Genomic DNA, 13,718 nt, shown 5'->3' with positions numbered 1-13,718 from the left:
GCCATCAAAAAACTATTTTTTTTGCTCAGCCCTGACAGGACAAATAATGTGCAGGCAGCACATGTTTGCTTGGCGAGAGCCTGGGGCCATATGGCACAGACAGTGGGCATAGCTGTTCTGTTCCTCTACAGGTGACCTTTGAACTCCACGGTCAATGAAGGGTCATTAACTTTACAGTGTTAATGTCTGTGTGTCTGGAGCTGGGAGTGAACCCCAGTCAAGGCTGCACACCTCTGTATGTTTTTCTGTGAACTGTGATGGGCTTTGTATGCCAGAAGCACACTCTCTGAAAGCAGCAGTGTCGACCCTGCTCTGCCTGTAAGAGGCTGGGTGTAAATGGATTATGCATTATACCACAACTGTGCCACTGTGCTTGTTCTGAGCATCAGATTTTAAACCTCTTACAAGAGATAATAGCATCCTCATTCAACAGACGTTGCCCCGAGTGGGAGCCGGCCATTGCTTTGTTTCTTTATTGGCCCGAGGCAGGCGTAGCCTCTGCTTAAGAGTGCGAGATAGCCAGTGGTCAAATTAACTACAGTAGCCAATCTGCGCCCTACGTCATCCAACAAAGAGAGCTAGCTGCCCGGCAGTTGATACAAAAGTAGCTCACCGTAGGAGTAAGCAATCAGGCAGGTAGTAAAAATAAAATAGCGTTTTATCCAATATGTGCGTATTTGTTCCTGTAAATAGGATAACATTTAAGATTGCATTTGTTATATTTCCTCGGAAATAGCCTAATGCATCGATCATTGGGATGCAGTGCCCCACTGCCTAACATTAGGGTGTGGACTGAAGATTTGTTCTTTAGCTTACTACTAGGAGCCTAACATTTGTCATTCTGACTTTTTCAAATTTCTTTCTATTGTAACACGATTAAAGTTATTTGCCAAATGTATGCTATACAATTTTCATTACTGCCAGTCACAAACATCAGCATCTGTGCTAGCCTTAAATATTATAAACACGGGTTGACACAATAGGCTGAAGGTATTGTGCAGCAATTAGCCTACCATACTGTACGGAGCTATAAGAAAATAAAATAAGGGTTGCAAAGGTAAACATGGATAAAGTGTCTGGAGTCGGCCCGTCGCTTCACACCCTTTCTCCCAATAAAAGGAGTGTTCCAATGGCCGCATATGAGGCAAAGCTTTTGTCGGTATTTTCAAGGAGACTATATTTCTATTGCCTTTGGACAAAAGACCTGTAACATTGAGGAGGGAGATTATTTACAACTAGGATCATTTGGTCATTTATTTTAAACAGCATTGCTAGCCGATATAGCAATCTGACCAATCTCTTTTCCCCGCGGGGACACTGGCCATAACCACATATGCTGGAGATTCACATATTCTGTGACACATGTTTGCAAAGAGAAGACATACAGTAGTTATCTCCGTAATCTGTTTCAAAAGGCAAAACAAAAGTAAATCTGGTCAATACGAGTATGAGATCAGTATGAAATCTACTTACAGCCAAATGGGAATCAACGCGGCTCCTCCTGTTTTCCAGTGGAAGGTTACTGAATATCGCGGATTTGGAATATCAAACAATAAAGCACATGCATTAATATTCAATCTATACAACTGTAATGTCCACCGTCTTCATGGTATTTATCCTGAGCTCGCCGCCTTGCCTGTGTACTTAGTTAACACTATACTTTGTACATTGAAATTCCCATTCCCATTCTCTTCCCATTCTTTTCTCCCAGGATTGTTGAGTGAGCCACTGCACGCTACGCGTCTCCGTTTCCTGTCCAGCCCAGAATTTGGTCTCTGCTATCCAATCAGAAAACACTATCCTACCAGCCAGACGGGCATCCACTAATAGACAGGCCACCGGCAGGTATTAGTGCATGAGATAACACATTATCCCCATATGGCCAGTAAAACTTTAATATTTTTATTTGTTTTGCTACATATTGCTGATTTGCTTCTAATTTTTGTGTGATCAAGTGTTGGCTCCATGGATTTAAATATAATTTAGACTTTATCCCTACACAACTACGTAATACAAAAGTCCAACTGGATTAGTGGAATTTATGAATTCTTACAGACCAGATTTGATATCACACTTGAGGGTAGGGTTCATGTCTTGCCGTGCTAGTTGTGCCATCTAGTGGGCAAATGCTACCATAGCGTGTTAGTTAATGCAAAGTGTTTTTGTCGCCTCAGCTTGGTCCTTGAGAAAGCAGGTTGTTTTTTTTTCTTTAAAGAAGATTGTATTTCGCATGATCAAACTGTTAAGCGGAAAGTTCAGTAAAACCACACAAAGAGATGAATAATTTCAACAGGAAATGTTGGCTCACACTATGAACATCACTGTGACGTACTATAATGAATATGTATATTCTGTGAATACTCAATTCTGAAGGTTAAAGAAAAAATTAAAGGTTTTTGATTGCACAAGTAGCATGATATCACCTTGATACCACAGACCACAAAGGTTGGTGGTGGTAATGGGTGGCCAGCCTACTGTTAGGTACATATAGGTATGTAATGGTATACAATCTGTCAAAACGTGTAAAATAAGTGGTAGGGTATAATAATCCTAGCTCTTGTTAGTGTATTAGTAATCAGTACAGCCAGAAGAGACTGATGTGTGTGTAGAGACTTCCTGTCTACAGACACTAACGTTCACATGCACACATGCACTCCTATTCACAAAGACACACACACACACAGACACGCGCACATGTACTCACGTATGCTCATACCACACACACGGTACAAACCCTAAACCACCAACCAGCCTTTTTGCACTATGCTCTGCAAGTGTTGCATCCTATTAAAGGTAGCTGCACATCCTGAGAGTGTTCCAAAACACATCTCAAACATCCACAGATGACGACAAACATGTTCATCCCATTTCATCACCACAGCCACTATGATTTTGATTTTTCCATCCAGACCAGAGCTAGACCAATATGTAACCAGACCCTTTGCATAACTACACTTTATGGCCAAAACGACATGGACACCTGCATACCAAACTTTTCATTCCAGAATGATGAGCATTAATATGGAGTTTGTCCCCACTCAAATACTAAAGTGGCGTCCACTCTCCTCTGAAGGAAACACATGGCATCCTAAAGGTATATGGGGGCAAATTCAAAAAATAGAAACTGAGTGGAAAATGATGATATATGTGAGAAATCAGGTACACAGCGGAAACTTCTTGAAAAAGCATAATTATTGTTGCTGAAGGATGTGGAGGAGGTGTTTTGTGATGTGGGTGTTACTTATTATGTTGAGTCTGGTAGCGGGTGACAGTAGAAGGTGCTGTACAGTTCATTCTTTAACACGCTCTTTTCCAGAGATCTAAAAAAGTTTTGTACAGATTTATATAGCTTGTGTTGTATGTCAGCCAGCCCATCATTGAGAATTAACAGTTTCTTCTTGGTGAGAGAATCTGGGATTCCTGTTTCAGAACAAAACTGATAAACGGATCGTGATGACTGGTTTCTTGGTGTTATCAGTTCTCCTGACCCTCTGCTTCCCAGGTGTGGTTATCGCACATTCACCCCAAGAATGCGGTGGTAAGTGCTTGTTAGTTAAATACATCCTGACTTTTCTGCAAAGTCTAGTTAACTATATACACAAACCCAAAGAAAGTCAGAGAGGGAAATAATTGATTCTGTCTGTCTTCCAAAGTTATCACAGTTGTAGTTGATGCCGATGAAATATAATTGTTCATACTTGCATTGTACTTGAATGTTCAGATTAAATAGCACAGAAAGAGTGTCAGGGTGCCGGTGTGATATGGATGGAGTTTTTGACACTTCAGTGATTCACGCTTTCTATTTCACACAATTGTGTGTTTCCTTTACCTTTGAAACTTCAGGTGTTGCTTTCACATGATTTCGTGTGTGGGTGTATTGTGTTCAGGCTGACAGGAATCATATTCTGTGTGTGCAGATTATGCACTTCATTATTTTAACCCTTGTGTTATCTTCGGGTCATTCTGACCCATCAGTCATTGTGACCCACCGTCGTATTGCGACAACTTTACCGCATACAAAAACAAAGTGAAGCATTTTCTTTTAACCGTTGGGCTGTCTCAGACCCCCCACATTGCGAAGGTTAAAAGAAAATTATTTTTATTTGTTTTTGTATTGGGTAAAATTGGGTAAACACAACGATGGTTCGTTATGAACCTTTGGGTCATGTGACCCAAAGGCAGCACAAGGGTTAAATGAAACTAGAACAAAGTATTTAAGAATTGAGCGTCATTAACATTTATGTTTATATAGCAGGTCAAAAAGCAGTTTGTAGCATTGACCACCTTGACCTTCTCACCACAGAAAATTTCCCGATGATTCGAGTGGCCCTCAACAGCAACGTGTCTGTGCGCTGTCCTAACATGACAGCAAAAGAAATGACCTTTCACCTCTACACGGGGGAGGCCGAGGTTGCCAGTTATCGTATTGGACTAGAGAACAGTACCGGGGAGAGAGTGGTTCATGTTGAGGATGACCTGGCGCTGCGGGTGAACGAACAAGACCGCGCGGTCAGTTTTCACATCTCCAGAGTACAGAAAGAGCAAACAGGGCTGTACAGATGTGAGGCCTGGATATCGTTCCCTCCTCCTGGTGGCAAAGTACAGGATGCACCCAAGACCCTGCTACTTGTGGAAGGTAAAACACACTCACCTCGTAGTTAGCACAACACACACAGTTTGCTACAATACACTGTTCTAATCCTGTGTTGACCTGTGATAGGTTCATGATGCACCTCTCTGACTCGTTGATCCACAGAATATCCGTGTGAGAAGGTTGTGGTCAGTGAAAGGACTTCAGTCTCTGTTCCAATAAAACAAGAAGCATGCTCCGAAAAGTGGTGGATACTGGCAGTACTACTGGCAATTGCCATCACCTTTGGGGTGGTTGTTACGATCACCAGCTTTGTCATCTGGGTGAGTGACATGGCGATGTTCTCACAAAGAAGGAAGCAAGCACTTTAAGCGTATTAATTTGGCATGAAATGAACTATTCCATAAACTCCACCTTTACATTGAGTTTACATTATCAATCTATCTCATACAATATGTACTCATATCTAATCAAGATTTTGTTGTCAAAACACTTGGACAGAACTATATAATCCGAACATCAACAATTACCAATGACTTCAACTGATTTCAAAACTCTGCCTGGAAGCTCCAGCTTGCTTCTCCATTTTTGATCTGTTTGTGTTTGACCAGCAGCTCAAACTGAAGAGAGTGGAGTTGTCCCACAACTACTACATGAACACCAAATCCAGAGGGCCAGTGGGTCAGAAGAAAGGGGTCCAGCTCCCACTACCGAGATGGTTCTAACCTCCTCTGTCGGAAACGACTCATCATCAGCCTTGTCAGATGCTCCGTGAACCGACAAGTTAACGTGACAATAAAGAGTGAGTGAGGGAAGCTCTGATAAGTCTTACCTGAGAAACTGTATCTATAGCTCATGTAAAAACATCTTCTTTTAATAATAATGTTTTCTTTTTTTTATATGCTGATACTGTGTGTGAAGTAATGAATGTTTGTAATGTTGGTTCTTGCCATTTATTTTTGTTGGAAATATAAAATGACATAATCCCTAAAAACAAAATTTGCTGTCTTTAACATACGGCACTGGAAGAGTGCTGAAGTGCTGACTGTGCCTTAATGTGTCGCTGCACAAACTGTAGCTGAGCACAAAGACCTCTACAGTGGGGATGCCCTTATGTAGGAAATGCTCTAACGGTAGACCCCAATTCTGTGGTGATATAATACTCACAGGAAATAGTGGTTTCTTAGTTAGGGTATGTAACCATATTCACCAGCAAATCTGTTTCAGAATACAAATATGGGTCAAAAAAGTGTCTCACATTTTCCACTAACTTGTCCATGCTCCAAACAGTTTCAAATCTCCAATAAAGTACAGAAATAATCAAACAAACAAATTGAAAGTGTCCGGTTTTTGTAACAATTCCCATCATCTGTGTATGCACCATTTACTAAAATAAAACATTTATGAAAAACACCAGCATCACTTCCTGGTCGTTCATTTTCTGTATGCATGCTAACCTGCAAATCTAGCAGTTTCTGTGTTCTGGAACAGCCAACGCATAATTCTACCAGTTAAAAGCTGCAAGTTTCCTGGAACAATGTGGCATAGTAGCTAGGTAACATGCTTACCTATTGTGTATATGACATGATAGTTAGAAATACAGCTTATGGAAAAACAACACGCATGGTTCAACAAATATTATTGACAGCTTCATAAACATAGTGGTTATTTTATTTTTCGCACCCCAAGACATTGATCCTTTTTCAGATCAACCATGGAAAGGTTACGCTCCAGTCTGAATGAGGTTTGGTTTATATACACAGTAGACAGTAGACACTCCACCTGACATCTGAACAGCGATTCCTCACTTCTATGTATAAAACACTGTCTACAGAACAAATAAGTCCCACTCTTACAGCATATATTATTTTGATACAAGTTTTTACCTGGTAAAAACAGAATAACTGTGGTTCCGGTGCAATAAACCACAGTCAACGTGCCTGACTATAAGAGTTTCAGACTTCTTAGTTAGGATGTCTAGGCTAGAAGGGTTTTTATGCTCCGTCACTCTGCCTTCTCTTCTACCTGCAGTCGCTGGTGTTCTGGAAAGATCTGTGTCCGGAGGACCGCAGCTCTCTCTTCCTCTGGCAGACTCCGGAGCTCATTCTCCATTACCTGGGGGAAAGAAGGGGAGATGGATCGTGGGAAATGTAGTACATTAGGAATGTGTGCTATTCTACAGAATAACTGAGGCGTTCTAGAAACTAACCGTGACAGGAGAGTATCCTAGGATCTTCAAATGGCGTAGCTTCATAGCCAACATTCCCCGCGGACGGGATGTCCCATAGCATAAAGATGAGAGGGGTGTGCTAATCACTGCGATCCTTGACCTAGGAGGTAATAGTAACAATAGTTTGCACCAAATCTCATTATCACAACTTCTGAGAGTAGAGGTTGATTACAGATCAATTACCTTTGGCTGTGTTCATGTTGGGGAGGGTCACGTTCAGGCAGTGTAGTTCCCTCTGTCTCCTGCAGGGGACATGATATTAAACAATCTAAAAAACACAGGGAAAAAACAAGTGGTTACTCTCCGGGTTTTAACAACTGGGAACACACTGAAAAATACTGGACCTTAAACCACAATCATTACCTATGAAGTAGAATTTTTCGACGAGCACGCCTTCTTGTAGAATCCCCGTGTCTCCCACAACGCTGCGAAGCGCAGTCACCAAGCCTGAGTTGACCGTGGGCGCCGTGGGGGACAGGGAGCCCAGTGCAGAGGAAGGAACGGTCAGTTCCTGAGGAACAGGAGACTGGTCCAGCCTCAGACAGAGGTCCACTATCTGCAGCCTTCTCCCTGACCTCACATGGGCGTGGCCTCCTGCACCAGGTCACACACACGTTAAAACATTGAACCAAGGGGCAAAATCGACATAATCTGCAGTTGAGTTTTTAGCATTTATTCATTTTGACAACACTTCTATCCGAAGGGACAGTAAACCTAAAAACAAATCTGACCCGCAGTCCTGAGCTCCTCCAGGGTTTGGCCTTGCAGCAGCTGCTGGAGAATAGCCGGGGGGAAGTGTCCCAGCATGCACAGGCTGACCACGGCCCTCAGCAGGTCAGAGGAGGACATCTTAGGCAAGTAGGTCTGCAGAACGTGGGTCATGCTCTCAACAAACCTGTAAACGCATAGACAAAAAAATGATAGACGCTTTTTTGTGTGTGTGTGTGTGTGTGTGTGTGTGTGTGTGTGTGTGTGGGGGGGGTCTGCAGCGACTTGCCTCTGCCTGTGCTCCCGCAGGTCGTGGTTGAGGGCGGAGAAGGTCTTTAGGACGACGAGGACGTCTTTTAACGAGAGGACTTGGGGGTTCTGGAGAACTCTCTCGAGGAAGGCGTCCATCAGGGGTGCGGCACAGAAGCCCAGGTCCTCGAAGACCGACAGGAACAGAATCACCTAGAACCCACACAGAAAGAACCAGACTGACCAAGACTTAACCTTAACCCGCAGCTGTATCCAACAATCCTGTGCGTCAAACAGTGCGTATGTGGGTGTGTATCTGTGTGCCAATACCTGTTTATTGCTCCACATGTCTAGGGTGGAGACCACATACTCAGAGATGGCTGTGAACAGGGTCATGTTCCTGTAGTGTAGATCCCTGCATGATCTTAACACCGTCAACAGTCTGACGAAGGGGACCCCATGTACATTCTCTGTAAGGGGGAGAAAAGGGTTAGGGAGGGAGTGGAGCAGGAGAAGACATTTCCAGACCTAGGTCTATACATATTTAAATAATGCTGTCAAACACTTATATACACTCAATTAGTATTTTAAATGAATACAGTGGAGGAGCCTAAACAGTGCAACAACCCAAGTATTCAATATGATACTCAATTTTGGAAACCTACATCAGTATCAACCACGGACTAGGTAAGGAGAGTGTACCAAATACCAAATCTACAACGCCCTTTAGCACAGAGCAGTCCGCTAGCCTCTGTGGCAGAGTGGACATAGCGGGTCTTCTCACCTGCTATCTTTGTACAGCAGACATCCAGCAGAGGCTTGGAACAGAAGCCCATGGTGGCCAGAGTGGAGACCATGTACTGAGAGTTGGGGAGGCTGAACTGCCCTGTCATGGACAAGGCTTTCATCTGAAAGGGACGGGGACGGGACGAAAAGTTCAACCGAAACAAATGAAATAGCATTACAATTGGGTGCCAGGCTAAGTCGGAGTGACTCGGGGTCAGATGAGATGTTGTCGACCATACAGAGGTGGCAGCGCGAGAGGATCGAGGTCTTACCTCGAGTTTCCTCTTGAACGGCGGGGGGGCATCTCGTCCCATGTGGCGCATCAGAGTCTGCAGGGCCATGACGCTCTGGATGCCTGGCAGGCGAGACTCGATGATCAACCTGGGCATTTAGAGGAAAGCCAAACATGTACTGAGCCTGTTTTAAGAAAAGTCAAGACAATTTTACAACACTTTAGAAGATATCGAGACCAAAACTGAACTAGGAACCATTTGAAGACCATGCTGAACCTGTTGGAAGACGTATGCCTACCTCATGCCCTCTTTCAGGGCATCAACATTGGGGCTGCTCTTCATGGGCTCCAGACCAGAGGCCAGCACAGACAGGGACTTCTCATCAAAGTCATTCAGACGCTCCTGTCGTAAACAGAATAGAGAACGAGTCACAACTACAGCCCTCCCCGAGTCACTTCCCACCAAGGTAAAACCCCCCGATGCTTTACCTGAGAGACACGGAGGAGGGTCTGGACCACTCGGCTGCTGGGCGACACGCCTAGCTTCACTATAGCCAGCAGGCTGTAGGCCAGGTCAAGGCTCCGCATGCGTCCGGCCTCCAGCATGATCGTGTTGAGCAGCTCCTCAAAGCCTGCATGCTCGAACATGAGCCTGAGCTCCACTCGCTGCTGTTCCTCCGTCATGGTCTTGTTGATGCACCAGATGCGGGTGAGGCAGTTGCTGACCCTCCTGGAGGTGGCTGTGTACAGGGAGACCAGGTCTAGGACGTCTGTGGGGGAGCCACACTCCTTCAACTTGTCGGAGAAAGGAACCCGCTTGGCCTGGATGACTGGTGATTGTACTGGTTGGATGGAGTTGTGCTCTTCAGCTTCCATTGCCTCCAAGTCTTGTGTTTTGCTTTGACAGTAATACCTGACTGTGTTGACTTGCTGTCCAGCCAGTCGGCCCTGAAACGACCCTGCTGTCCTCCAGATGGGTGTCAGTCCTGTGTCAAACTCTCTCAACAGGCTCCTCTGTATCTGAGGGGGTCGGTGTTGACGAGGCAACCTCTGAACGCAGGTCCTCATGACCCATCTGAGAACCTCCTCTCCTGTTAAACGGACTGACATGATGTCTTGACGAGGATAATGATGGAGTCGGTGAGTTTCAGATTCAGAAAGTCGCTATTGATTTATCTGAAAGTGAAGATTTCAAGACATACATCCTAAAGATATGGCATGTGCTGGAAGTTCATTATGTTAATGTATCCCCCAAAATGTGTTAGCCAGCTAGCAAGCTAACGTTGCAGACAAGTATGAACATGTAACAACGTGAGTCTAACCCGCAAAATGTTAGCAGTGTACTATGAACAAATATGTTTACTACATAATTTGACATTTTACAGAAGCCAAGGTCAGCAATTCAGCATTCTGAATGTTGCTTGCATTCAAAGTAAGAAAATGTTTTGCAGATATAATAGAATGTATTGGCATTACACAACGTTATCAATGGTTTACTCTTCGGCAAAAATGCTATCGTACTTACAAGTTAGAATAGAAGACGACATTTATGTCATACAATTTACCAAGTTCTCTGTCAATCCATTTTTAATACCGCTAGGACGCTCACGAGGGTTTCCTGGCTTCGAGTGCGTTCCCATAATAGGACGTTACAACACCACGTTTCGACCTGTCAATTGTAACTGATATGCAGTTAACATTTGCATTTGTTATCAAATTTGCAAATTTTTTGTACCTAATAATTATTTGTATCTGAAACATACAAATATGGTATATTTCCACACCTCTTTCATCAAAAACAGGTTTTACGCATTTCTTATCACCCAACGGATGTTTCCTGCCGGACTCAATTAAAGTAACACCGTTGGTATCCTAGCAACTGACGCCTGCCAGAGAAATGGCAAAATTTGTGCTTGCTGGTAAGCATCTAACTAAGCTGATATGGTCGACTTGCTTCGTAACAAATTAGATATTAATTCACATTTTAATTTTGCAGGTAAGGCAGATTGCCCATATTATGCAAAGGCAGAGCTGCTTGCTGACTTACTCGAAAGATCTTTGCCAAACTTCAGAATCCACAAGATCTCCATTCACCCCCGTGATTGGAAGGTTTGTAGCAAAAAGTTATCGAGATATTTTTATATATATTGAATTCCAATATGTCAACCCACTCTGTTCCTTACAGGAATGGCTGGAGAGCACCTGCAAGACAAATGCCTGGAAGCATGAACAATCCCCCATAATATGGAGGGAACTGATTGACAGAGGGGGGAAAGGAATGCTCTTAGGGGGGTTCAGTGACTTCCTGGAACATGTGCAGGTAACATCACTGTCACCCGCTAATAGATATAATGGGGGAAACATCAAAATGTTGCCTCCCAAAATGTAAAAATGCTGCCTCCCACTCAGGGTTACTATGGGATTACCTCCGATATGTCAACAGAGCTGATGTTGAAGGTTGCAGCTGAGAACCTGCGCACACGGGAGCTGTGTGAGGAGGAGGAGGTGCATAGCAGTCTCATCGCGCCCCTTCACATATGGATCAGCAGGTGGGCCAACTGCAAAACAGGTGCAACCGGTGAATAGTCGGTGAATAGTTTCCTGCGTCGTGTATGAAACAACATGACACATTGGATCAGTGTTGTCCGCTTTTACAGCAATCTGGTGGTAAAATTCAAATACCGATGTTGGCGACAACACAGGACTTCAACAGTTCCTGCTCCTATACATTACAAGTGTAAAACAAGACTGCTGAGTAATAACAAACGTGGTCACGCTTCATTCACACTTCAGGCTACCATGATAGTGGATCCAGACATAGAGAAAACGATTGGCAGCTCGTGCACCAGTGAAAAACATAGTAGTCTGGGGAGGTTATTCTAACCTTAGAAGTATTTGCCATTCTCTGTGTTCTGTCTCAGTGCTCTGAACCAGACCTGCTACATCCTCGTTCCCATGCTGTTCACACCAGGGGTGTTCCCCGAGGCTCCTCCCATCAGCCTCCACCTGCTGGATGTGGGGGGAGACGAGGAGGAGATGCAGGGGCTCCGGATGGAGATAGAGGACCTGGCCCTGCCCCAGCTTCACCAGGTCACAGGCCACACAGACCTGGACCAGGCCTTCCAACAGGCCCATGTCATCATCCTCTTGGATGACAGCTGGTCGGACGGAGAGGAGGAGGAGAGCACGGCGAGGAAGGTGGCGGACCGTTACCGAGGCTACGGACAGCTCATCGAGCAGAGGGCGCACGAGAACGTGGTGGCGATCGTCGCCGGCGACTCCCTCGTCAGCCTGAAGTGCTCCCTGTTGCTGGAGAACGCGCCCTCCATCGACAGCAGCCGGTTTGTCGTCATGGCAACCCAGCTGGAGTACGAGGCCAGGGCTCACATTGCCAAGAAGCTGAACGTAAAGACGGCAGGTAGATCGGCTCAACCATGTTGTCCTTTACTCACCAGGGGAAGGAATGAGAATCCAATGCACTCTACTTCCTTTTTCCTAGATGTGTCTGATGTAATAGTGTGGGGAAACATCAGTGGCATTTCTCAAGTTGACCTGCAGAGGGCAAAGGTCTTCAATTATCAAGGGGCAATCTGTGGACCATCCCATCTGCCCCAACCAGTCCTTGAGATGATATATGAGAGGTAACCAATTGGCTGCAATGAACTTTTAGCTACTGCTAAGTTAATCACCATGATGATGTCACACAACTACTTCGCTTTGTCTTTTTAGCCTTTAGCTTAGCTGTCAAGAATGTGGCTGTAATCGCTGTAACACAATCATTGGTCATGCACAGTATATCACTGTGTCTTCAAGGAAATGGCTGGAATCTGAGTTTGAGAATTTGGTCAATTTGCAACGTGGCACTGTAGCCTCCAAGACCCAGAGGCCTACAGCCATATCAGCAACCAATGGGATTATTGCAGTTCTAAAGGCCTTGAATGGGAAAACGTCCACAGAGGAAGTCCTCTCATTAGGCATACTCAGCACAGGTACAGGTCAACAGACAGTTAAAGTTGTTACTGTATAACCTTACTTTGTGGTATATGTCTATATGACACTCACATGCTATTTGTTCCTATAATTGCAGGCCAGTTCAACATCCCCACTGGAATAGTCTTCTCAATGCCAGTGAGATTTGGGAATGGACAGTGGTCAGTGTTGTCTGATGTGACCATTGGGGACAAGCTGATGGCGAGAATGCAAATTTCTGCGGACCAACTTAAGACTGTGAGAGCACAGAAATGATTCTGATGTTTTACTGTTTAGTTTGCAACTGTTCTATCTTTGGCCTTCTTTAAATTTATTGACACATGCATCCTGTCTAATATTTTTTGTTTTTAGGAGAAGGACCTTGCAACAAGGACAATTAAATCCATGACATGATTCCATGCGCAAGACATTTGAGAAATATTACGCATTTGCCACGTAAAAATGTGGGTGTTTAAAAGTTTTGTTTATTATGACCAATAAATACCTTATCACACAATGTCTTTGTAGATGCAATTCATTTGATAATTACAACCAGCTGTGGAAGAAATTGGGATTTCCTGTGTGCTTACATTAATCACTAATCAATAGAACTAGTCATTGGATACTAGTTAGTACGTTTATCATGTAAGCTTGCTATTAATAACAGTAGATTGTGTCTATGTGTCAGGGTTAATAGATGTTCGTGATCAGGAGAAAGTACTGGGTAAACGTCCTTTGTCATGACTACAAGGAGAGCGCCAACTATGATCTCTCTAGTCTGAGTGGTCATGTGTTGGGAGCTGTGAAGCTCTTCCTCTGAGACTGTTGTAACGTCATTACTGCCTGACTGTCACTATCTATGTTTACATTCCTGTGCCCTATAAAAGATGGTCCTCCGGCTTTCGGAGCTGGGAGAGACCTGGTTGAGACCTAAGCTTGGTGTTGTGTTGTCA

At 44.2% G+C, this 13,718-nt stretch overlaps 4 protein-coding genes across 5 annotated transcripts in view; 2 read left to right on the top strand and 2 right to left on the bottom strand.

Annotated features, from left to right (window-relative positions):
* Positions 1–1,594, bottom strand: part of raph1b (Ras association (RalGDS/AF-6) and pleckstrin homology domains 1b) — a 35,116-nt gene extending 33,522 nt beyond the window's left edge. Inside the window, 1 exon segment of the mRNA XM_067260997.1 lies at positions 1,474–1,594. The gene's annotated coding sequence lies outside the window, so the exon portion shown is untranslated.
* Positions 1,595–3,287: 1,693 nt separating this feature from the next.
* si:dkey-1h24.6 (T-cell-specific surface glycoprotein CD28) lies at positions 3,288–5,912 on the top strand. Its single transcript, XM_067260900.1, has 4 exons — positions 3,288–3,538; positions 4,304–4,636; positions 4,757–4,914; positions 5,206–5,912. The coding sequence occupies exons 1-4, from the start codon at positions 3,454–3,456 to the stop codon at positions 5,314–5,316; spliced, it is 687 nt and encodes a 228-aa protein (XP_067117001.1). The 5' UTR covers positions 3,288–3,453; the 3' UTR covers positions 5,317–5,912.
* Positions 5,913–6,244: 332 nt separating this feature from the next.
* fastkd2 (FAST kinase domains 2) lies at positions 6,245–10,434 on the bottom strand. 2 transcript variants are annotated; one of them, XM_067260898.1, is made up of 12 exons: positions 10,322–10,434; positions 9,286–9,972; positions 9,096–9,199; positions 8,837–8,945; positions 8,563–8,686; positions 8,109–8,248; positions 7,819–7,991; positions 7,553–7,716; positions 7,185–7,415; positions 7,005–7,089; positions 6,801–6,921; positions 6,245–6,706 (listed from the first exon to the last, which is right to left on the bottom strand). In XM_067260898.1, exons 2-12 carry the CDS (start codon positions 9,904–9,906, stop codon positions 6,596–6,598), a joined length of 1,983 nt encoding a protein of 660 aa, XP_067116999.1. In that variant the 5' UTR covers positions 9,907–9,972; positions 10,322–10,434; the 3' UTR covers positions 6,245–6,595. The 2 variants fall into 2 exon arrangements, with proteins under 2 accessions (XP_067116999.1, XP_067117000.1); XM_067260899.1 differs by having other exon boundaries at positions 10,362–10,397.
* Positions 10,435–10,693: 259 nt separating this feature from the next.
* On the top strand, positions 10,694–13,251 carry mdh1b (malate dehydrogenase 1B, NAD (soluble)). Its single transcript, XM_067260755.1, has 9 exons — positions 10,694–10,715; positions 10,793–10,905; positions 10,982–11,116; positions 11,206–11,345; positions 11,718–12,214; positions 12,296–12,437; positions 12,610–12,785; positions 12,884–13,023; positions 13,138–13,251. The coding sequence occupies exons 1-9, from the start codon at positions 10,694–10,696 to the stop codon at positions 13,177–13,179; spliced, it is 1,407 nt and encodes a 468-aa protein (XP_067116856.1). The 3' UTR covers positions 13,180–13,251.
* The last annotated feature ends 467 nt before the right edge of the window (positions 13,252–13,718 follow it).

This window comes from Osmerus mordax, chromosome 22 (assembly GCF_038355195.1).
Source record: "Osmerus mordax isolate fOsmMor3 chromosome 22, fOsmMor3.pri, whole genome shotgun sequence".
NCBI lineage: Eukaryota > Metazoa > Chordata > Actinopteri > Osmeriformes > Osmeridae > Osmerus > Osmerus mordax.
Note: the sequence above shows the minus strand (reverse complement) of the source record. Positions and strands in the feature narration are given on the sequence as shown.

Bases quoted from the DNA above. Each gene is read 5' to 3' on its own strand.
- si:dkey-1h24.6 (XM_067260900.1), top strand. From the start codon at position 3,454: ATGACTGGTTTCTTGGTGTTATCAGTTCTCCTGACCCTCTGCTTCCCA. The intron at 3,539-4,303 runs GTAAGTGCTTGT...TTCTCACCACAG, and splicing joins TTCACCCCAAGAATGCGGTG to AAAATTTCCCGATGATTCGA. The intron at 4,915-5,205 runs GTGAGTGACATG...TTTGACCAGCAG, and splicing joins TCACCAGCTTTGTCATCTGG to CTCAAACTGAAGAGAGTGGA.
- fastkd2 (XM_067260898.1), bottom strand. From the start codon at position 9,906: ATGTCAGTCCGTTTAACAGGAGAGGAGGTTCTCAGATGGGTCATGAGG. The intron at 8,687-8,836 runs GTAAGACCTCGA...CGTCCCTTTCAG, and splicing joins CGTTCAAGAGGAAACTCGAG to ATGAAAGCCTTGTCCATGAC. The intron at 6,707-6,800 runs GTTAGTTTCTAG...TCTTTCCCCCAG, and splicing joins TAGGATACTCTCCTGTCACG to GTAATGGAGAATGAGCTCCG.
- mdh1b (XM_067260755.1), top strand. From the start codon at position 10,694: ATGGCAAAATTTGTGCTTGCTG. The intron at 10,906-10,981 runs GTTTGTAGCAAA...TGTTCCTTACAG, and splicing joins TTCACCCCCGTGATTGGAAG to GAATGGCTGGAGAGCACCTG. The intron at 12,438-12,609 runs GTAACCAATTGG...TGTGTCTTCAAG, and splicing joins CTTGAGATGATATATGAGAG to GAAATGGCTGGAATCTGAGT.